At 43.4% G+C, this 23957-nt stretch overlaps 1 protein-coding gene across 1 annotated transcript; it reads left to right on the top strand.

The window, feature by feature from the left end:
* Nucleotides 1-11653: 11653 nt before the first annotated feature.
* On the top strand, nt 11654-23691 carry LOC311105586 (monocarboxylate transporter 7-like). Its single transcript, XM_084147777.1, has 6 exons — nt 11654-12049; nt 19847-20109; nt 20473-20616; nt 21653-21781; nt 22064-22993; nt 23167-23691. Exons 2-6 carry the CDS (start codon nt 19863-19865, stop codon nt 23487-23489), a joined length of 1773 nt encoding a protein of 590 aa, XP_084003903.1. The 5' UTR covers nt 11654-12049; nt 19847-19862; the 3' UTR covers nt 23490-23691.
* Nucleotides 23692-23957: the final 266 nt, after the last annotated feature.

The raw sequence follows: 23957 nt of genomic DNA, 5'->3' as shown, positions 1-23957 counted from the left end.
CTGCTAGAGAAAACACAACCTCTCCCGACCACCTCCGATACATTCCACCTAAGAAAATTAACAACAATTAAAAATTGTTTTATGAGGAATGCATAAACCTAAGAAAGAAATTGAGAAACCTATTCAACCAAAAACATAGAGACCCAGAAAACCTGAGCCTACGCCTTCACTATGGTGAATCACTAAAACAATACAGAAATACACTATGGAAAAAGAAGGAACTGCATGTCAGAAATCAGCTCAATGTTATTGAAGAATCCATAGACTCTAACCACTTCTGGGAAAACTGGAAAACACTAAACAAACAACAACACGAAGAGCTATCTATCCAAAACGGAGATGTATGGATAAACCAATTCTCCAATCTTTTTGGCCCTATAACAAAGAACAAACAGCAAAAACATATACATGATCAAATAAACATCTTAGAATCAACTATTGAATAATACCAGAACCCACTGGATTCTCACATTATATTGAATTAACTACAGGACAAAATACAAACCCTCCAAACCAAAAAGGCCTGTGGTGTTGATGGTATCCTAAATGAAATGATAAAATATACAGACCACAAATTCCAATTGGCTATACTTAAACTATTTATTTAGACCTGGCTCTCAAGAGAAGACAGGTTATGTGCACACTGCCCACAAAATGAGGTGGAAACTGAGCTGCACTTCCTAACCTCCTACCAAATGGATGACCATATTAGAGACACATATTTCCCTCAGATTACAGAGACCAACAAAGAATTTGAAAACAAATCCAATTTTGATCAACCACAGTGTGCCATCACAGCAGCAATATTTGTGACCTGTTGACACAAGAAAAGGGCAACCAGTGAAGAACAAACACCATTTATTTTGTTTATTTTCCCATTTGTACTTTAACTATTTGCACATCGTTACAACACTGTATATAGACATAATATGACATTTGAAATGTCTTTATTCTTTTGGAACTTTTGTGAGTGTAATGTTTGCTGTTCATATTTATTGTTTATTTCACTTTTGTTTACTATCTACTTCACTTGCTTTGGCAATGTTAACACACGTTTCCCATGCCAATAAAGCCCTTAAATTGAAATTGAAATTGAACTGAGAGAGAGAGAGAGATTTCACTCTAAGTAATAACGCCATGGCTTGCGCACACTCATAGATACCTTATCTGTCAGTCCTGTGTAACTCATCTTATCAGTCAGACCTGTACATTGTGTCTCAACAATAATACCAGCACAGGCTTGTCCTGGTCCAGACAGTGGTTCAAAGAGTGACTGGTTAGTTTCTTTGGGATTCATTAAAACAAGCATCACTAGGGATGATTTGATACAGTACAGTGTGACTGGTTTGTTTCTTTGGGATTCATTAAAACAAGCATCACTAGGGATGCATCAGATGATGCAGATGCTAAGCTACAGGACTGTTTTGCTAGCACAGACTGGAACATGTTCCGGGAATCTTCAGATAGCATTGAGGAGTACACCACATCAGTCACTGGCTTCATCAATAACTGCATTGATGATGTCGTCCCCACAGTGACCGTACGTACATACCCCAACCGGAAGCCATGGATTACAGGAAACATCCGCACTGAGCTAAAGGGTAGAGCTGCCGCTTTCAAGGAGCGGGACTCTAACCCGGACGCTTATAAGAAATCCCGCTATGCCCTCCAACGAACCATCAAACAGGCAAAGAGTCAATACAGGACTAAGATTGAATCGTACTACACCGGCTCTGACGCTCGTCGGATGTGGCAGGGCTTGAAAACTATTACAGACTACAAAGGGAAGCACAGCCGCGAGCTGCCCAGTGACACAAGACTTCCAGACGAGCTAAACCACTTCTATGCTCGCTTCGAGGCAAGCAACACTGAAGCATGCATGAGAGCACCAGCTGTTCCGGATGACTATGTGATCACGCTCTCCGTAGCCGATGTGAGTAAGACTTTTAAGCAGGTCAACATTCACAAGGCCGCAGGGCCAGACGGATTACCAGGACGTGTACTCCAAGCATGTGCTGACCAACTGGCAAGTGTCTTCACTGACATTTTCAACATGTCCCTGACTGAGTCTGTAATACCAACATGTTTCAAGCAGACCACCATAGTCCCCGTGCCCAAGGACTCTAAGATAACCTGCCTAAATGACTACCGACCCGTAGCACTGACGTCTGTAGCCATGAAGTGCTTTGAAAGGCTGGTCATGGCTCACATCAACACCATTATCCCAGAAACCCTAGACCCACTCCAATTTGCATACCGCCCCAACAGATTCACAGATGATGCAATCTCTATTGCACTCCACACTGCCCTTTCCCACCTGGACAAGAGGAACACCTACGTGAGAATGCTATTCATTGACTACAGCTCAGCATTCAACACCATAGTGCCCTCAAAGCTCATCACTAAGCTAAGGATCCTGGGACTAATCACCTCCCTCTGCAACTGGATCCTGGACTTCCTGACGGGCCGCCCCTAGGTGGTAAGGGTAGGTAACAACACATCTGCCACACTGATCCTCAACACGGGGGCCCCTCAGGGGTGAGTGCTCAGTTTACTCCTGTACTCCCTGTTCACCCATGACTGCATGGCCAGGCACGACTCCAACACCATCATTAAGTTTGCCGATGACACAACAGTGGTAGGCCTGATCACCGACAACGATGAGACAGCCTATAGGGAGGAGGTCAGAGACCTGGGGCCTCATGTACAAAGACTTGCGTTGAATTCATACTAAAACATTGGGTACGGACAAAGCCATAAATGTGCGTACGCACCAAAAAAATCTGATGTATGAATCTCTGTGTACACAGCATTCCACATACATTCTCTTTGTACATCCCAATCAACGCGAAATTGAGCGCACATGCACGAGCACCACACCACACCCTGTCTCCTCCCTCAATTAAATCAATTTAAACATGGTAATTAGTCCAATTTGGCAAAAGAAACCTGCAAGAACATGGCTAAAGCAAGCAAGAAACGAAATTTCACTGAAAACGAATTAGAGGTGCTACTATCAGAGGTAGAAACAAGAAAAAATATTTTATTTGGAAATCTGTCCTCTGGAATTAATAACAAAAGAAAGAAAAAAGAGTGGGCGAGTTTGTCTGATGCCGTCAACGCGGTGGGATCTGAGAGTCGCACCGTAAATGAACTGAAGAAGAAATGGTCAGACATAAAGGTGGAAGTTAAGCGGAGAACTGCTGCGCACCGACAAAGTGTGGGCAGAACAGGCGGTGGTACAGGGACCGATGAACTTGCACCCTTTGATCAGAGAGTTGCCTCTATTGTAGGAGACACGTTAATCTCTGGAATCGTATCCGCTGATGTAGGAGACTCGGATATACTACAGGACTGCCAGCAAGGTGACTCAGATTTATTTCCTTAACTTTGATATACATAGCCAGCCACCGTTTAATTTTAAAATGCATGCAATATAGCAAAAGGTACACCAGAGATTTCACGTATCCACTGCTTTTATTGCAAATGCGTGTACCCATTAATAAGGAACAGACTCAAATTACTGTTAAGATGTGCCTATGTTTAATTGGACTTAGGAACCGCAGGAACGTCCACTGGCACGCACTCAGAGTCCGCACCACCTGAGCAGCCAGAGCCCATTCAGTCCAGCGTCTCCCGTGTCTCTAATGTTCCCCCCAGTGCTGAAGCCCGTCCATCTGGCCGTGTCTTGACGCATGCTGTTCTGGAGTCACAACAACAAATTGTTAGGGCCATTGAAGAAATGAACAGTCACCTTAAAAATGTCACTGACGCACTCACAGAAATAAGCCATTCATTAAAAGAATTGGTCAAAAAATGAACTTTGTGTCTGAGTACCATTTATATTGTCGCAATTACACGTTGACGGGCCTGAATGGCTTGTTGATTGTGCTGCACATATACTGGTCCTGGGTCAGGGTCATCTGGCGGTGCCCCCACCTCACCAAGGGGTATGCCATGCCTGTGCGCGACATTGTGCAGCACTCCACAGGCCAGTATGATGCGGCAAACCTTGTCAGGGCGGTATAACAGCATCCCCCCGGTCCTGTCAAGGCAGCGCCACCGACATTTCAGCTGCCCAATCGCCCGCTCCACAACTGACCGAGTGCGGGAATGGGCATCATTGTATCTGCGCTCTCCGTCAGTTTGTGGGTTGGTGAGGGGGGTTAACAGCCACGTCTTTAGTGGATAACCACTGTCTCCTGATGGGCAGTAATAATAATTACAGACACAAACATTTTACTTTTAGATAGAACCATACATTTAAATGCATAACTTACCAAGTAGCCACCCATCGCGCACCCTGCCAGCTTGGAGTCTCATCCCAACCATGCTGTTTGTAAGGATATATGAATCATGGGTTGACCCAGGCCACCTTGCCACAATATTTGTTAGGCGCATTTGTGCATCACATATAATCTGCACATTTATTGAATGGAAATGTTTCCGATTCACATATGCAAATTCGTCTTCAGATGGCGCCTTTATAGCAATATGTGTGCAGTCGATCGCTCCGATTACATTAGGAAAACCGGCTATCGCTGCAAATTGCGCTTTGATGTTTGGCTGGTCACCTGCATCGTATGGGAACGTTATATACCTGGTAGACAAGCGGATGATGCCGTCCCATACAGATGGCATTGCACGGCTCAAACACGACTGGCTTATTCCTGAGCGGTCTGCCAGTTCTCTTTGGAAAGAACCGGTTGCTAGGAAACCAAGTGTAGTAAGCACCTGTAAAGGAACGGGTAATGCGTGGCTCCTCACTGTCTCTCTTTCCAAATTCGGACCCAACTCAGCGCAGAGCTCCAAGAGTATAGCCCTTGGAAATCTGAAACGGCTGATGAGCCAGTCATCGTCGTGGGCCAGAAAATCACCGTGGTCCCTAAAAACTCGTTCTCTCCGGATTTGTCCATTGAAAATTTCTTCTAATAAAGCCAAAGCTGCCATTGCTAGACGGGTTGTATCAATTTTCACATCCTTTATATATGTTCTTACTTAATTGCATAATTAATAGAATATTCTAATAAGACTCGTGTGACAATAATATGGCAAATCATTTATCAATTACAAATTATAAGCAATATCTGGCAGGTGCGATAGAACAGTTCGTAGTGTAATGTTTGCCACTTCACTTTATTGCCTCTATGAGTCGCCAACGGACAAACATCACAAAAATGTACGTACGCCAGGCCTGAAGTTTACGTGGAAGAACGCACATTCTTACGTTAATTTCACTGTTAGTACATCTGACCGTGAACGTGAAAGCTGGCGTACGCCGTGTTTTCGTGCGTACGCAAGATTGATACATGAGGCCCCTGGCCTTGTGGTGCCAGGATAACAACCTCTCCCTCAACGTGACCAAGACAAAGGAGATGATTGTGGACTACAGGAAAAATAAGAGGACTGAGCACGCCCCCATTCTCATCGACGGGTCTGTAGTGGAACAGGTTGAGAGCTTCAAGTTCCTTGGTGTCCACATCACCAACGAACTATCATGGTCCAAACACACCAAGACAGTCGTGAAGAGGGCACGACAAAGCCTATTCCCCCTCAGGAGACTGAAAAGATTTGGCATGGGTCCTCAGATCCTCAAAAAATTATGCAGCTGCACCATCGAGAGCATCCTGACTGGTTGCATCACCGCCTGGTATGGCAACTTCTTGGCCTCCGACCGCAAGGCACTACAGAGGGTAGTGCGTACGGCCCAGTACATCACTGGGGCCAAGCTTCCTGCCATCCAGGACCTCTATACCAGGCGGTGTCAGAGGAAGGCCCTCAAAATTGTCAAAGACTCCAGCCACCCTAGTCATAGACTGTTCTCTCTGCTACCGCACAGCAAGCGGTACCGGAGTGCCAAGTCTAGGTCCAAAAGACTTCTCAACAGCTTCTACCCCCAAGCCATAAGACTCCTGAACAGCTAATCATGGCTACCCGGACTATTTGCACTGCCCCCCCACCCCATATTTTCTTGCTGCTGCTACTCTGTTAATTATTTATGCATAGTCACTTTAACTCTACCCACATGTACATATTACTTCAACTACCTCAACTAGCCGGTGCCCCAGCACATTGACTCTGCACTGGTACCCCCCTGTATATATAGCCTCCCTACTGTTATTTTATTTTACTTCTGCTCTTTTTTTCTCAACACTTTTTTGTTGTTTTATTCTACTTTTTTATTAAAAATAAATGCACTGTTGGTTAAGGGCTGTAAGTAAGCATTTCACTGTAATGTCTGCACCTGTTGTATTCGGCGCATGTGGCCAATAACATTTGATATGATTTGATTTGATACAGTACAGTGTGACTGGTTAGTTTCTTTGGGATTCATTAAAACAAGCATCACAAGGGATAATTTGATACAGTACTGTGTGACTGGTTAGTTTCTTTGGGATTCATTAAAACAAGCATCACTAGGGATGATTTGATACAGTACAGTGTGACTGGTTAGTTTATTTGGGATTAATGTCTTTGAAGTTATTATTTGAAGTAATAAAGCGTTGTTACCACATAACTTCCTGTAATACCTGAAGAGGAAACAAAAACCGTTAAATAACTGCTTAGTTTCTTCGGGACTGGATTACATCTATTTACCTCCTTGGGGTAAGAGAAGAAACAGTACCGTTAAATAACTGCTTCGTTTCTTTGGGACTGGATTAAATCTATTTACCTCCTTGAGGTAAGAGAGGAAACAGCCCCAAACTGTAAAGAACATGATGTGGGCATAATGTTCCAGACAAACATCATGATCTGTCCAAATGTCCACTCTGTCTGCTTCACAGGTCGGCGTGAGGCTCAGACTATAACATGCCATCAAAATAACCACTTCTAAACACAGGCCTTGTACCGTGTACGTACATGGTATGACTCACTCTCTCTCTCTCTGTGTGTGTGTGTGTGTGTGTGTGTGTGTGTGTGTGTGTGTGTGTGTGTGTGTGTGTGTGTGTGTGTGTGTGTGTGTGTGTGTGTGTGTGTGTGTGTGTGTGTGTGTGTGTGTGTGTGTGTGATTAAAGATCAGGAGTAAGATAAAACAAATTTCACATTTACATTTTAATAATTTAGCAGGTGTATGTACCACAGAGACTTGAACCTGGATTATCATGTTACCAACAGGTATAAACGGGGCTAAAGTGTACCACAGAGATTTGACCCTGGATTATCATGTTACCACCAGGTATAAACTGGGATTTACCCCGGTGCTTGACTTAAAATACTTTTGTGTTTTGACCTCCACGGCCTGGCTCCAAAGACTCACTGGGCCATGACCTGCTTTGACTTGGGGCAATGAGACTTCGCTAGTTTATTCCTTCCTGCTCACACCACGTCCTTAGGCTCGTACCACATCCTTAGGCTCGTACCACGTCCTTAGGCTCGTACCACGTCCTTAGTGTCAACCTGGGTGATAGAAACACACTGCCCTAAAAACTAACACTAGAGCTAACATAATCACTGGAGTGACTCTAATGCTCCTAAGGAAAAAAGCTATTGGGTGCCCAGGTATAGGGTTAAAGGTAACCTTGGACGCCCAGGCTTTCTTTACCGAAGGTGGGGTGAAGGCCTTGGACAGTGGCTAGGTTAAAGGTAGAGCCAGCAATAGGATGTACACTGTTAAAAATGAAGTGCTTTGTAACACCAAAACACCAACTTGAAGGAGACCAAACCTTAACTCTGCTGGAGTATTGAAACACATCATCCTGAGATGTTTTGAAACATGACATGGTGTGTTGTCACACAAAATAATCAAGTGTTGCGCAACACCTTGCCAGGGACTGGGAGCACCCACCGGAAAAGGTTGAAAACACTATTTTGGTGTTTCAAATCCTGTCTAGTTCAGAATTAGATCCCTTCTCTTTTGGCGTTGTTTCCTCACTCTAAAGCTTCTAAACACTTTGATGGTGTTTTCTGTCTAGTGCAGAATTAGATACCTTCTTCTGGAGGATTTTAATTGATTTATGTATCTGATCATTTGCCAGTTTAAATCCATTTTTGGCAGGTATTGTTGAGCACAGTGCTCAATCCACCAACAGCAACTGGAGGTTTTACAGCAAGCATCGCAGGATAGCGTATTTGCGTCTACCATTAAAAGTTGGAAATGTGGGAATGGGTTGTCTCAACATTGAACGTAATTTTGCCTGAAGGTTTTGATATCCGTTCATCATGATCCATTACAACTCATGGCACAACAAGCTGCTTAATACTCATATATTTTTCTTTCTTCAAACATGCATACAACATTGTGTAAAAACAATCATAAAGTCTAAACATTTTGAATTACCCACAATCCTCTAAAACAGAACCAGGTGGCAAGGAGATTAAAACCAGACCTCTGTCACTAAATGTTCTCTATCTTTGGTAATCCTCATATAAAATATATATATATATCCTCATATAATATATATATATCCTCATATAAAATATATATATATCCTCATATAAAATATATATATATCCTCATATAAAATATACTTACATTTTGAGAAACATGAAGTTGGATTTATTCTAAAAAGAAATGTTGGTCAAATGAAATTAACAAATCACTGAAACGACTTGCATTCATTTTTATAAAGCACATGTTGGTTGCTTATTGAGGAAATGTCAATTCACCCCAGAAATGTTTTTTTAAAGTGTGGCTGTGTGGTTGATTGTGTAAAATTCCAGTGAAATGTACCATCTCACTGACCCAGAAGTCGGGGGTCCAATTCTCCCTTCTGCTTGTCCCACTTTCACTCCTCCTCTGTCTCCTCCTGTTTCTAGTCTGTCTAAATAAAGCAATGAAAAAACTATATTGTCCATAGGCTCTTATCAACAATCAATATTTAGGCTATAATCCATTTGAATTTCTTAACCATTTGATTGTATGAGAGACACAGTCTGCAAAAAATATTTTCTTTGTGTGTTTTGATGCTGCCTTTTAAAATAATGTTTTGATGTTTCTGTTTTGATATGATCAATCTATAAATCAGCTAGACCTACATGCAACAGTAGGCCTTATCTTTTGCGCATTTGACGATTATTTCACGAGGCCTATTTCACATGACATGCCTAAATATATACTTACAACCACGAGGCTAATAAATAAACACGTTTTTCTTTCGATTATTTAATTACCTACATCATGTTATTTCAATGTATCTCTTTGGAGCGCAACATCACGTTGTTAAAAAATATGTCTAAATTGGACATGCCTATAAATTGGGCAATTGAAGGCATCTAGGGCTTATGTAAACTTTGATTGTGTTCGATGAAAATGATAGGCCTTCAATTGCAACGTTGTACGCAACATTATCGGCAAGTGACTTAATTGATGCCTACTTTGCCAAAGCGATTTAAGAGTTGTTAAACCGGGGAGAGACGAGTGTGTTGATATAACGGTATTATCAAAATTCCGCTTTTAACAACCATCAGAATTGTTTAAAAAAAAGAAAAAAGGTTATGCATGCCAACATATTAGGCAATAATTAAGAGTAGGCAAAGCGATCTTGTCAGGCGAAAATTATATAAAACGTTTTACCATTACAACATTTGATGTACAGTTACCTTCACTGTCCTTGTCTGAAGCGTGCTGGCAATGCCTCATCGCGATTGGTTATCCCGCATCATTTGCAACAATGTCAATGAGCGTCATCACTATCTTTCCTTTGCGCTACCTCAAACTGTCGTGACTACCAGCTGAGATCAACTTTTGAAAATGTATTTTACTCCTGGCTCAAAGTTTGTCTGGGCAGTGTCTTAACATCTTCCTTAAACCTACTATGAGCTGTCTTAAAACAGGTTTTACATCATTGGGCAAAATAGTATGTAGCATCATCTAGATATGTGTGCAATAAAAGTTAAACATTCACCTTCTGCTACCATTTCTGTCAACCCGTTTACACATACAGTTTACGCAAACGTTCGATAAATCCAACGTATGCCCCACACAGAACGCACTGCAACTGCCTCTGCAACGCAATGCTGCAAGGCAAACGCAGCGTTCCATTGGAAATGAATGTACTTCTGATGTTATAAAACGCTAGCCCAGTCGGTGTGTTCGAAGCGTTAACAAGATTCCTAGGACTTTGTCTGAGATTCTTTGTAGATAGGGGCCCAGACCTTAGGTTAGATGAACTATTTTTCATGGTTTCATTACCCAATCATGGTGTTTCGAGTCTTTCTATTTTTACAGTGTAGATGTACAAAGTGAAAACATTGTGGGTGAATTTCCGCAACAACTAAGAGTGTTGAAGCGAGAGGCTAAACTTCTCCGCTGTTTTGGTCCCATAGCTACCGCGCTGTAAGAGAACGTTGCGAACCCGTGCAGATGCTGTGTGTGACTGCGAAGTCTTGCATCTTGTTCATCGCAATATCAGCGGTGCTGCTCGTGCAACGTCATTTCGCTGACTCTACTTGGTGAGGGAGGCAATGAGGAGGTCAGAGGAAACAAGTCCATTTATCACTTTCAAATTCTTGCTTAAGATGTCTTTTAAAAAGTATACATTCTATAAACATTTAACAAGACTAGGCCAACAAAAGAGGACATAGACATCCTGTGTGTGAACAGGCCTGTATGTTCCCACCAGACCCTACTCATTCCTGGTATATGACGCCATTGCTAATATTGACTCAAGTCACACAATCAATAGTCTATTTACAGTACAGAGGAATTTGAGGATTCCCACATTAAATACAGTAGGCTTGTAATAAACCTAGCTTTAGGCTACATCATGTACTAACAGTTTTAGCGATATTCTATAATCTAGCCTTGTTATCTGACGACAAGACAAAGGTCGTAACTAGTTACCACAACCACAACGTCATAAACCCCGCCTATTGTTACAATGTATCTTCTTAAAATCAGATTTTAAACCTACCCCTAATCTTAACCCTACCCTAAACCACACTGCTAACCTTATGCCTAACCCTAACCTTAAATTAAGACCGAAAATGGCTGTGGTAGCTAGTGACAACGCAAGAATGGGGTCTCTAATCTCTAACACTGGGGCGGGGCCTATGAAGACCCACTATCATACATTCACACAGAATGAAACATCTAGGCAGGTGGCTTGATGGAACATTACCCTCATTCTTGGCTACATCACATCAGTTTCTGGGCCAGTTTCTGGGCCAAACCGCAAAACATCGGTTAGATAAGGATGTTATTGCGATATGAAATGTTGTATAAGTAACTGGTGTTGGCTCAGAACTGGAACAAACCTGTTCCAGCCAGACAGTGAGTCTCTGGCCGCATGTGCGCTCGTGGTAGGCTATTTCATCAGGCTGCTCTCCAAAGAGCGCGCTCTCGACAAAACCTGGAGAGAAGGCTACGTCACTGCAGTGAAGGAGCTAACAAAACAGTCAAAGGCTACGAGTAAAAAATAAAATAAAAATACATATAACCGCTATTTATTCATTTGCCTAAAATGTAAAGGGAATGTGTGCGTGTTACTCTGGTTTTCTTTTTATTCATAAAATAATAAGAGAGCGATGGAGATAATTTATTTGTATTCATCCAGTAGGCTGCTTTTCTTCACGTAGGCCTACAGACTACTTCACAGATAAATGGCATTGAAGTGTGACAACGCTCAGTGTCATGGAAGCATAAAACAGGGTTGCGCGCTCTTGAGAAAAAGGCTACAGCAGGATTTGCGCGTCCCCGCTTGAAGACCGGCTCGAGCCGGTAGGGTATAAAGAGCTGTCAGAACTGTGTGGAAAGAAGGAAACGGTTGATTTACTGAACAGAAGACACAGATGTGTTTTAGGCCTACAGGAAAGAGTGGACAGATACAGTAACCAGGGAAACATAATAAGCTATGATTCTCCTTGTGGATCGGACAAGAGGACATTTTTATATCAGGCTTAAAAATATGTTGCTTTAGTCCAGAACATCTAATCGTCTGGTCGGAAGCGGAAGAGACAGAGCTGGTAGACTAACGTTATAGGGAGAACATAGAAATAACAGACCGGTAAACTAGCTGCTCATTTTGCAATTAAAACCTGTCCATTATATTCGACAGTCGACTATTCTGTGTCGATCACCTTTCCGACTAGACTGATCGTTGCTCTGTTGGTAAGTGTTTTAAATTTCAACTCAGTCAGCTGCTAAGCAAGCTGTGATGCTCACTGCTTGGTGTAGCTCTAAAACCAGGGCGTTGCTTAGTGATGGTTTACCAGTAGGAGCCTAGGGGTTTTCTAACTGGGGGACTGCAAGGCGTCCGCGATTATTATATATATTTTTTATGTGAGAAATAATTACTTCATAAATAGCGCTAGCTGCAACAGAATACCATTGTGGATACAATTTGTATCTCTTTGCGTCCAGTATGAAGGAAGTTAGACGTGGTTTTATAAGCCAATGCTAACTACCGTTAGCACAATGACTGGAAGACTACAGGAACATTTAGCATGCTAGCTGTTCCTGTTCATCTGACTGGGGAGGTAAATAAAGGGCTTCATTGGCAAAATCTCGAACTATCCCTTTAATATGGAGGAAAGTACAGTAATTGGAGCTCATTACAGGGGTTTTTCTGTATATTAAATCCTTAGGTGGGTCATCTAAGATAGAAAACATGCAGAAAAGATATTGAACTAATATATATATGTTTAAATAATACCATCTTTGAGAACTAACAATCAAATGAAAGCTAGACAGTCAGGGAGACTAGAACATTCCAAAAACTGGGCATTCAGGGCACATGCCCATTGAATTTGTTATAACGTTTGAGCAGAGGAACAAACCATTAGTCATGGCGAAATGCATAGAATTGCAGGAAATTATATTTTAAATTGCAAAATGTTCTCTACACCGCCAAGATACCTTTCTACGTAATAGACTATCTTAGAGTTTACTCTTCCTCTTCCAATGAACTGTGGGGAGGTCAACATAATGAAACTGTCTACCAAATCTATTCATTTTAAAATGTTGATTACTTCTACTTGCCATTATCAGTCACCTGATGATAAGACAAGACGTTAATATATATTTTTGTTGTTAACATATGTAGCTCAGTCGGTAGAGCATGGCGCTTGCTGCGCCAGGGTTGTGGGTTCGATTCCCACGAGGGGCTAGTATGAAAAAAGTATGAAATGTATGCACTCACTACTGTAAGTCGCTCTGGATAAGAGCGTCTGCTAAATGAGTAAAATGTAAAATGTATGGGGGTCCCTGGGTCTGGGTCGCCGGTTTGCCTGGGAGTGGGGTCCCTGGGCAAGAACAATTTGAAAAACCCTGGCCTAGGCTAGTAGAGAAAGCATGTAGTAATCTAAAATTCTCTCAAGAGTTAGCTGGGGTCTTGCAATAACGCATTGGCACAGTGTTTCACCAAAGAGAGTATGGTGTCACATTCAGGACCTAGCTAGATCTCTGCAATGCTGAAAAGATGAACCGCAGATCAGATCCGGTCCTGTTGCTGGAGATGACACCATCCTTCCAGCCAGTAGACTATAGTCAGCACTGCACTGCGCTATGTGCCCATACAGAAGTCCAAGTTCGCTGTTCAGAGATGGAAGAGAGTGGAAACAGAGTTGCACCTAAGAGGGTCTATAATGTTGTTGCGTCAACGTTGTTACATTGTATCAAGTTCAGTGGAACGTGGACCATCACATGTTAGCAGCCCAAGTAACATTGTAGAGGAGACAGGGTTCGAATTATGAAGGGTTTGCCTTCCACATGGGCTCGTTTCAGGCATATTGGTAATTATGATCCAGAAAATTATATTTATTTTTCATGCGTCTGGATCATGTAACTAACTACAGATTTGTGTGCTATAGATTAGAATAGTGGTATTTCCTCCAAATCCAAGTACATGTTATTATCATGTAGTTGTGATAACAGTGGAGATCACCCATAAACAGAGTTTCTCAACTCAATGATAAACACACACACTCACACTCACACACACACACACACACACACACACACACACACACACACACACACACACACACACACACACGAACACACACACTCTCTGTTGTGATAAGAGTGACAGGCAGAGCCAGTGAGCCAAATAAAGTAGACGTGTAACTGTTACATCATCAGTTGACGGTTCATTCTGTTCCCTGGTAACAACACACCTAAGAGGAGGCAGTCTAGACCTGAGAGAGAAGGAGTAGGCTCAAGCTAAGGGGCGTGGCCACTGCAGATGGCCTGAGAAAAGGCGTGGCATGTTGTTAGGTAGCTACAGTGTTGTATTGTGTATGTGGGCGTATATGTGTCAGGGTTCCGTTAGCCGGTAATTGCCGGCTTTTGGCCAATATTTTTTTTTTTGAAAGCCGATAAATAAAATAGTTGCTGGCCAAATTGACAGAGAGAAAAAACCCCAATTCCATTGCAAAATAATGCGTTTTATTAATTGATGGAAATGTCAGTCGATGTAAATACATATGACCGTCATGCTTATCGGTCTATAGGTTAATTTGCACAATTTTGTGGAATTAAATTGGTGCGTGTGTATTTTCGTTAGTCGTCATGTGTCTTATTTATCACAGCTGCACAGCATACAGAGCTTATTTTGAGCGGAATATCACTTGTCAGACAGTGCGACACCTGCTGCTACAGCTCCTCTGCTGTGGAATAAAACGTGCTTTTATAAGCCCAGTGATCGCGCAACAATTCTAAATGCAATCGCGTGTTAAAAACAGTTTTGATGGCCATGATTAAAAAGAGTTACTACTATTTTTATTTCTCAACTGGTAATTAAACCTGCCTCCCATTCCCCATTCAAGTGCAAAGGAAACGGTAGGCAGGCAATTTTTTAATTTATTGATCCAATTGACATTTTAGTCATTTAGCTGACGCTCTTATCCAGAGCGACTTCCAATTAGTGAGTGCATACATTTTTCATACTGGCCCCCCGTCACCCACCACGTTGCATTGTGAGCTGTATATGAAGACATACAGTGCCTTCGGAAAGTACTCAGACCTCTTGACTTTTTCCACATTTTGTTACATTACAGCCTTATTCTAAAATGGATTAAATAAAATAAAAATCCTCACTAATCTACACACAATACCCCATAATGACAAAGTGAAAACAGGTTTTTAGAATATTTTGCAAATGTACTAAAACCTAAAAACAGAAGTACCTTATTTACATAAGTATTGAGACCGTTTGCTATGAGACTCGAAATTGAGCTCAGGTGCATCCTGTTTCCATTGATCATCCTTGAGATGCTTCTACAACATGATTGTAGTCCACCTGTGGTAAATTAAATTGATTGGACATGATTTGGAAAGGCACACACCTGCCTATATAAGATCCCACAGTTGCTCAGCTCCATATAAAACAGTCAGTCTATGAAACAGCTCCATATAAAACAGTCAGTTTATGAAACAGCTTCATATATATAAAACAGTTAGTCTGTGAACCAGCCGCATATAAAACAGTCAGTCTATGAACCAGCCCCATATAAAACAGTCTATGAACCAGCTCCATATTAAACAGTCAGTCTATGAACCAGATCCATATAAAACAGTCAGTCTATGAACCAGATCCATATAAAACAGTCAGTCTATGAAGCAGCTCCATATAAAACAGTCAGTCTATGAACCAGCCCCATATAAAACAGTCAGTCTATGAACCAGCTCCATATAAAACAGTCAGTTTATGAACCAGTCCCATATAAAACAGTCAGTCTATGAACCAGCCCCATATTACATTTGACATTTTAGTCATTTAGCAGACGCTCTTATCCAGAGCGACTTACAGTTAGTGAGTGCATAAATTTTCCTACTGGCCCCCCGTGGGAAACGAACCCACAACCCTGGCGTTGCAAGCGCCATGCTCTACCAGCTGAGCTACAGGGGACATATAAAACAGCTATACTTTGGATACAGTTATTAGTAGTATTCAGACACTTTCATCAACACCAGTCTAGCTGGATCGGCTGGTAGATTATATCAGTTCAGAATCAGATGGAACAAGAGAAGACCAGAACAGAGAGAGATATAAGTACATAGAGAGAAAGAGAGTGAGGATGCTGGGGGTGGAGCTTAGGCTCATATCTGAACTCTGATTCAGACTTAAGCAAACAAACGATGTATGAGAACACCCTAAGTCTCACCAACCCACTATATGCTTGTGTGTCTTTCCTCTGGCTGTGTTCCAATATATGTGGTGGGACTGGAGGCTATGGTTATTGTGTGTGTGTGTGTGTGTGAACGCCTGTATTTGCCTGCATGCCAGTGTCTCTCTCTCTACCCCTCTCTCCCTTTCCCTCAAGGTGCATACATACATACATACATGCATAGATACATACACTGAGTGTACAAAACATTAAGAACACCTTCCTAATATTGTGTTTAACCTGTCTCCTCTCCTTCATCTACTCTGATTGAAGTGGATTTAACAGGTGACATCAATAAGGTATCATAGCTTTCACCTGGTCAGTCTATGTAATGGAAAGAGCAGGTGTTCATAATGTTTTGTACACTCAATGTACATACAGTACATACACACAGTACCAGTCAAAAGTTTTAGAACACCTACTCATTCAAGGGTATTTCTGAATTTTTTACTATTTTCTACATTGTAGAATAATAGTGAAGACATCAAAACTATGAAATAACACATATGGAATCATGTAGTAACCAAAAAAGTTTTAAACAAATCAATATATATTTTATATTTGAGATTCTTCAAATAGCCACCCTTTGCCTTGATGACAGCTTTGCACACTCTTGGCATTCTCTCAACCAGCTTCACCTGGAATGCTTTTCCAACAGTCTTGAAGGAGTTCCCACATATGCTGTGCACTTGTTGTCTGCTTTTCCTTCACTCTGCCGTCCGACTCATCCCAAACCATATCAATTTGGTTGAGGTCGGGGGATCGTGGAGGCCAGGTCATCTGATGCAGCACTCCATCACTCTCCTTCTTGGTAAAATAGCCCTTACATAGCCCTTACACAGCCTGGAGGTGTGTTGGGTCATTGTCCTGTTGAAAAACAAATGATAGTCCCACTAAGCCCAAACCAGATGGGATGGCATATCGCTGCAGAATGCTGTGGTAGCCATGCTGGTTAAGTGTGCCTTGAATTCTAAATAAATCACAGACAGTGTCACCAGCAAAGCACCCCCACACCATCACACCTCCTCCTCCATGCTTTACGGTGGGAACTACACATGCAGAGATCATCCGTTCAACCACACCGTGTCTCACACAGCGGTTTGAACCAAAAATCTCAAATTTGGACTCCAAACTACAAATGTCCATTGCTCGTGTTTCTTGGCCCAAGCAGGTCTCTTCTTCTTATTGGTGTCCTTTAGTAGTGGTTTCTTTGAACAGTTGATGTTGAGATGTGTCTGTTACTTGAACTCTGTGAAGCATTTATTTGGGCTGCAATTTCTGAGGCTGGTAACTCTAATGAACTTGTCCTCTGCAGCAGAGGTAACTATGGGTCTTCCATTCCTGTGGTGGTCCTCATGAGTGCCAGTTTCATCATAGCGCTTGATGGTTTTTGCGACTGCACTTGAAGAAACTTTCAAAGTTCTTAAAATGTTCCGTATTGACTGACCTTCATGTCTTAAAGTAATGATGGACTGTCGTTTCTCTTTGCTTATTTGAGCTGTTCTTGCCATAATATGGACTTGGTCTTTTACCAAATAGGGCAATTTTTTTTATTTTACCTTTATTTAACTAGGTAAGTCAGTAAAGAACAAATTCGTATTTACAATGACGGCCTACACCGGCCAAACCCGGGCCAATTGTGCTCCGCCCTATTGGACTCCCAATCATGGCGGGTTGTGATACAGTCTGGAATCGAACCAGGGGGTCTGTAGTGAGCCTCGAGCACTGAGATGCAGTGCCTTAGACCACCGCGCCACTCGGGAGCAGTGGTATACCCCCACTACCTTGTCACAACACAACTGATTGGCTCAAATGCATTAAGAAGGAAATAAATTCCACAAATGAACTTTTAAGAAGGCACACCTGTTAATTGAAATGCACTCCAGGTGACTACCTCATGAAGCTGGTTGAGAGAATGCCAAGAGTGTGCAAAGCTGTCATCAAGGCAAAGGGTGGCTATTTGAAGAATCTCAAATATAAAATATATTTTGATTTTTGTAACACTTTTTTGGTTACTACATGATTCCATATGTGTTATTTCATAGTTTTGATGTCTTCACTATTATTCTAGAATGTAAAAAATAGTTAAAATAAAGAAAAACCCTGGAATGAGTAGGTGTTCTAAAACTTTTGACTGGTACTGTACATACATACATACATACATACATACATACATACAGTGCCTTCGGAAAGTATTCAGACCCCTTGACTTTTTCCACATTTTGTTACGTTACAGCCTTATTCTAAAATGGATTAAGTAAAACAATTTCCTCATCAATCTACACACAATACCCCATAAGGACAAACCGAAAACAGGTTTTTAGAAATGTTTGCTAATTTATTATAAACAAAAAACAGAAATACCTTATTTACATAAGTATTCAGACCCTTTGCTATGAGACTCGAAATTGAGCTCAGGTGCATCCTGTTTCCATTGATCATCCTTGAAATGTTTCTACAACTTGATTGGAGTCAACCTGTGGTAAATTCAATTGATTGGACATAATTTGGAAAGGCACACACCTGACTATATAAGGTCCCACAGTTGACAGTGCATATCAGAGCAAAAACCTAGCCATGAGGTCGAAGGAATTGTCCGTAGAGCTCAGAGACAGGATTGTGTCGAGGCACAGATCTGGGGAAGGGTACCAAAACATTTCTGCAGCATTGAAGGTCCCCAAGAACACAGTGGCCTCCATCATTCTTAAATGGACGAAGTTTGGAACCACCAAGACTCTTCCTAGAGCTGGCCGTCCGGACAAACTGAGCAATCGGGGGAGAAGGGCCTTTTTCAGGGAGCTGACCAAGAACCCGATGGTCATTCTGACAGAGCTCTAGAGTTCCTCTGTGGAGGTGGGAGAACCTTCCAGAAGGACAACCATCTCTGCAGCACTCCACCAATCAGGCCTTTATGGTAGAGTGGCCAGACGGAAGCCACTCCTCGATAAAAGGCACATGACAGCCCGCTTGGAGTTTGCCAAAAGGCACCTAAAGGACTCTCAGACCATGAGAAACAAGATTGAACTCTTTGGCCTGAATGCTAAGCGTCACGTCTGGAGGAAACCTGGTGAAGCATGGTGGTGGCAGCATCATGCTGTGGGGATGTTTTTCAGCGGCAGGGAAAAACATCCCTGCCGCTTAGGTCAGAGCGCTCAGGACCTAAGACTGGGGCGAAGGTTTACCTTCCAACAGGACAACGACCCTAAGCATACAGCCAAGACAACACAGGAGTGGCTTTGGGACAACTCTCTGAACTGAATGTCCTTGAGTGGCCCAGCCAGAGCCCAGACTTGAACACGATGGAGAGACCTGAAAATAGCTGTGCAGCGTCGCTCCCCATCCAATCTGACAGAGTTTGAGAGGATCTGCAGAGAAAAATGGGAGAAACTCCCCAAATAGAGGTGTGCCAAGCTTGTAGCTTCATACCCAAGAATATTCGAGGCTGTAATCACTGCCAAAGGTGCTTCAGCAAAGTACTGAGTAAAGGGTCTGAATACTTATGTAAATGTGATATTTCTGGGGGGGTTTTTTTTATACATTTGCAAAAAAATCCAAAAACCTGTTTTTGCTTTGTCATTACGGGTTATTGTGTGTAGATTGATGAGGGAAAAAAACGATTTAATCTATTTTAGAATAAGGCTGTAACCTAACAAAATGTGGAAAAAGCCAAGGGGTCTGAATACTTTCCGAATGCCCCCACACACATACACACACACACACATACACACACACATACATACGTACCGGTATCTTTTTTGCGTCTGTGTGTCTAACCCATCTCTCTCTCCGTCTCTCCCAGGTGCTGAGACCCAGCCATGCGGGGGTTAAAGTCAGCGGTGCGGGGGCCCGGGGGGTGCGGGGGTCCGTGTGTGTACGAAGCGGTGCCAGACGGGGGCTGGGGCTGGGCGGTGGCAGTGGCCTTCTTCTTCGTTGAGGTGTTTACCTTCGGGACCATCAAGTCTCTGGGGGTGTTCCTCCAGGACCTCATGACAGAGTTTGGAGAGAGCAACAGCAGAGTATCCTGGGTCATCGCAATCTGCATCTTCATCCTTACATTCACAGGTGGGTCAGAGAGAGCATCTTCATCTTCACAGGTGGGTCAGAGAGAGCATCTTCATCTTCACAGGCCAGTAAAGCTGTGTGAACAGTATTTGGACACAGAATCTGTCCTACTCACTGAACCCCCTGTGTGTCAATCAACTACTTCATTAAATAGTGTATAAGGTAAATGAAAAACATGTCTGTACTCTGTAGTAAAACTAACGGTCCTCTCTCTCTCTCCTCTCTCTCTCTCCTCTCCTCTCCCTCTCTCTCTCTCCCTCTCTCTCTCTCCTCCTCTCTCCTCTCCTCTCTCGCTCCTCTCTCGCTCCTCTCCTCTCTCTCTCCTCTCTCTCCTATCCCACTCTCTCTCCTCTCTCTCTCCAGCCCCTCTGTCCACGGTGCTCAGTAACCGGTTCGGTTACCGTCCTGTAGTGATGTTGGGGGGTTTTCTGATCAGTGTGGGAACCATCAGCTCTGCCTTCGTCTCCTCCATCTACGAGATGTACGTCACCCTCGGCATCGTCTCGGGTAACTATCTAACCTACTTTACGCTCACACACACACACACACACACACACACACACACACACACACACACACACACACACACACACACACACACCACTACTTCACGCTTCCTGCAATGGTCTATCTTGTGATACATATGTGGAATTCATTAGAAAAACCTTGAACATGTAAGGAGAATAATGATCTTTAGCTTTTACATTCATGCTTACAATTCCAGCTGAAAACATATGAATGAAACAAGGGACTCCTAGCAGTGCATGAGGCTGACTGATGTCTGTCTCTTTCAGACCTGGCTTATGTTTGTGGGATAAATAGAATAACCCCCAACCCCACTGTCAAAGCTGTATTCAATTCACATCTAAACATATCATTAAAACCTGTATTCTTATCAATGAAACCTGTGCTATCAATGAGGCCTAAACTCCCCCATCTTGAGTCTGTAGGACAGATTGACACAACAGAAAAGAACAATTCCCAAATTGTCCAAAATAAACCAATATTTCCTTTCAGATCCGATCCAAATAACTTTTCTTTTACAGAACGAAGCACTGCTAGCTGTCCCAGTAAATAACTCGTCACCTTCCTTTAAAACAGACAGCAGCTAACTTAACGACCTCTGTCTTCTTTCTCCTTGTTTTTGTCTTTAACTGCGTCCTCTTTCAGTAGTCGTCACGACAACAAGCCTGAGAGTGACCTGTCAACCCTGACCTCTGACATCAGAGTGACCTGTCAACCCTGACCTCTGACCCATGACCTCTGACCCCTGACCTTGCTGCAGTGCCGGTGGCTGTCACGCCCCTCTGTGTGTCCTCTGCTGGACCAATGATGTGTATATATCTAAGACATGGATTGAAACGTGAAACCGTCAACAGCATTTTGCACAGTGACTGTATTCACTTTGTAAACTTGATTTGAAATGATCTTGATGAAAAGGTACTCCTGTGATGGTGTTTTAATGTTGTTTGGTTTGATGTCAGTCATGTGATTTCCAGATTGCGTGAACAATAACATCTGTTGTCATTTGTAATGTGTCCAGGTCTGGGGTACTGCCTGGCCTTCCTTCCCACTGTCACCCTGCTGTCTCAGTACTTCAACAGAAGGAGATCCCTGGTCACCGCCCTGGCCTCCTCAGGGGAGTCCTTTGCCATGTTTGCCTTTGCACCAGGTACGTTGCGGTTTCACGTGTGTACCAAATTGCACCCTATTCCCTATGTAGTGCACTACTTTTGACCAGGGCCCATATAGGGTGTAGGGTGCTATATAGGGAATAGGGTGCCATTTCAGATTCAGACTAATTCATCTCAAAAGGCAGATATTGTGTCTGGTACTGTTCTAAAAGTAAAATATTGTGGAGGAGCATAAAAAAACATGAGTTTTAAACGTTTCTAACAGTCATTTGAAAGTGGAAGGAGATTTAAAACCACATATCTCCTCTTCTCCTCTGCAGCCTTCATGGCCTTGAAGGAGGTAATCGGCTGGCGCCACTGCCTCATCGTCATCGGCATCATGCAGACCTCCGTGATTGGCTGCGGCGCTCTGCTTCGACCAATAATCATCAGGCCTAACCAGGAAGTGTCATTGGAGTTGTCCAATAAGAGGAAGCTGTCCGTTAAGCTGCAGACGGTCTACGAGCTGCAGAATGAGGATACCCAGACCAACGTTAGCTCCGGGGAGTCTGAGGAGTCAGGGGATTCTGGGGTCACCTCTCTGTCCGCATCAAGTGCTGACCTCCGGGCCACCACAGCCACACAGGACCCCTCTGAGACCTGGGCCCTCATGGAGGACCAGGGGGAGAAGAACCAGGGGGGACAGACAACCCTTGGAACCCCACTGAAGCAGCTGGAGGCTGGGGAGAAAGAGCAGGGTGAGGTGGGTCCCCTGGTCCAACCCGCCAGACCTAAACTCCTAGACTTCTCTGTGTTAAAAGATGGAGCGTTCATCTGCTACTCTCTGTTCGGCCTCTTCGCCACGCTGGGGTTCTTCGCCCCTTCGCTTTACATCATAGAGCTCAGTAAGAGCCGTGGCGTCCACACCGAAAAGGCTGCCTACATGCTCTCCGTAATGGCGGTGTCTGAGGTCTGCGGGCGCCTGTCCATCGGGGTCATTTTAAACAAGGTGCGGATGCGTAAGACCCAGGTGCTTCTGGGATGTGTAGTTCTGCTGTGTCTGGTGCTGTTAGTCTTCACCCTGGTGACTGAGTTCTGGGGCCTGGCAGCCTGCTGCTGTCTCTATGGCTTCCTGATGGGCACTGTGGGCTCTACACACATCCCCATGCTGGCAGAGGACGACGTGGTGGGCATAGAGAGGATGCCCTCGTCCGTGGGGGTCTATGTGTGTATACAGAGCTTTGCTGGGCTGGCCGGACCACCGCTGGGAGGTAAGAGACTCTAGCTGATTTACTTTGTCTGGATCTTAGTTCTCTCTCTCTCTCTCTCTCTCTCTCTCGAACTCTCTCTCTCGAACTGATCTAGAAGGTTTTGATTGCTACTGCACCAACCTGATGATCTTTAGGTGTCTCTGACGTTGCCTCCTGTGTGTTTTTCCCCCCAGGCCTGTTGGTGGATATGACCCAGAACTACGGCTCAGCCTTCTACTCCTGTGCTGTGGGAATGGGCCTGGGCGCCATCTTCCTTGCCATGGTGGGACCTGCCAAGTCCGGCCTCTGCCACCGCGGGAAGACGAGAAAACAGAAGGAGGAGAAAGAAGGAGAGGAGGAGAGGAGAGGAGGAGGAGAGGAGGAGGAGAGGAGAGGTGGAGAGGAGGAGGATAAGGTTTCTCAGGACAGTGGATCAACAGATTATCTAGACGTTGATCTGGTTATGGAGACCAGTCCGGCTAAATGGTCCCTAAAACAGGAGACCAACGCGGTCTGAACATGGTTGAATAGCTAAGACAGAACCACAACCAGGTCTCCTTTGGAAAACAAGTATTCTGAACTCAATGGGACTACCTGGTTAAATAAAGGTTAAATAAATAAAAATACATGACATTGTTTTGCCGACCAGCGCCAAACTGACCGACCAAGGAGGACCTTGACCACTAGATACTCACAGGTGGTTAAAATGGAGAAGAAACGCCAAACAAAGTAGCAAATAAGAGAACACACACTGTCAACATGTTACTGAGAGACTGAGTGCTGGACAAACACCTCTGTGCTACAGAATGTACACACACACAGCTTTGACCTGTTTGCCCTCTCAGATGTCATACGCATACACTTGCATTGCAGCGGAAAACTGTCTTAGGTGTATTCCTAATGACCAAGTCTCTCTCCTCAGAGAGTCAACCAAACTACATGCATGGCTGAGACACAGGCTTTTACCATTATTACTGCTCTGTCA

This window comes from Coregonus lavaretus (genome assembly GCF_964263955.1).
Source record: "Coregonus lavaretus genome assembly, chromosome: 2".
Classification (NCBI taxonomy): Eukaryota; Metazoa; Chordata; class Actinopteri; order Salmoniformes; family Salmonidae; genus Coregonus; species Coregonus lavaretus.
This window is presented reverse-complemented; position numbering and strand designations above follow the sequence as displayed.

What these genes read in the sequence shown, in the direction of transcription:
- LOC311105586 (XM_084147777.1), top strand. Translation starts at nt 19,863, where the DNA reads ATGCGGGGGTTAAAGTCAGCGGTGCGGGGGCCCGGGGGGTGCGGGGGT. An exon ending in CTTCATCCTTACATTCACAG is followed by an intron (nt 20,110 to 20,472) that starts GTGGGTCAGAGA and finishes CTCTCTCTCCAG; the next exon opens with CCCCTCTGTCCACGGTGCTC. An exon ending in GGCCGGACCACCGCTGGGAG is followed by an intron (nt 22,994 to 23,166) that starts GTAAGAGACTCT and finishes TTTTCCCCCCAG; the next exon opens with GCCTGTTGGTGGATATGACC.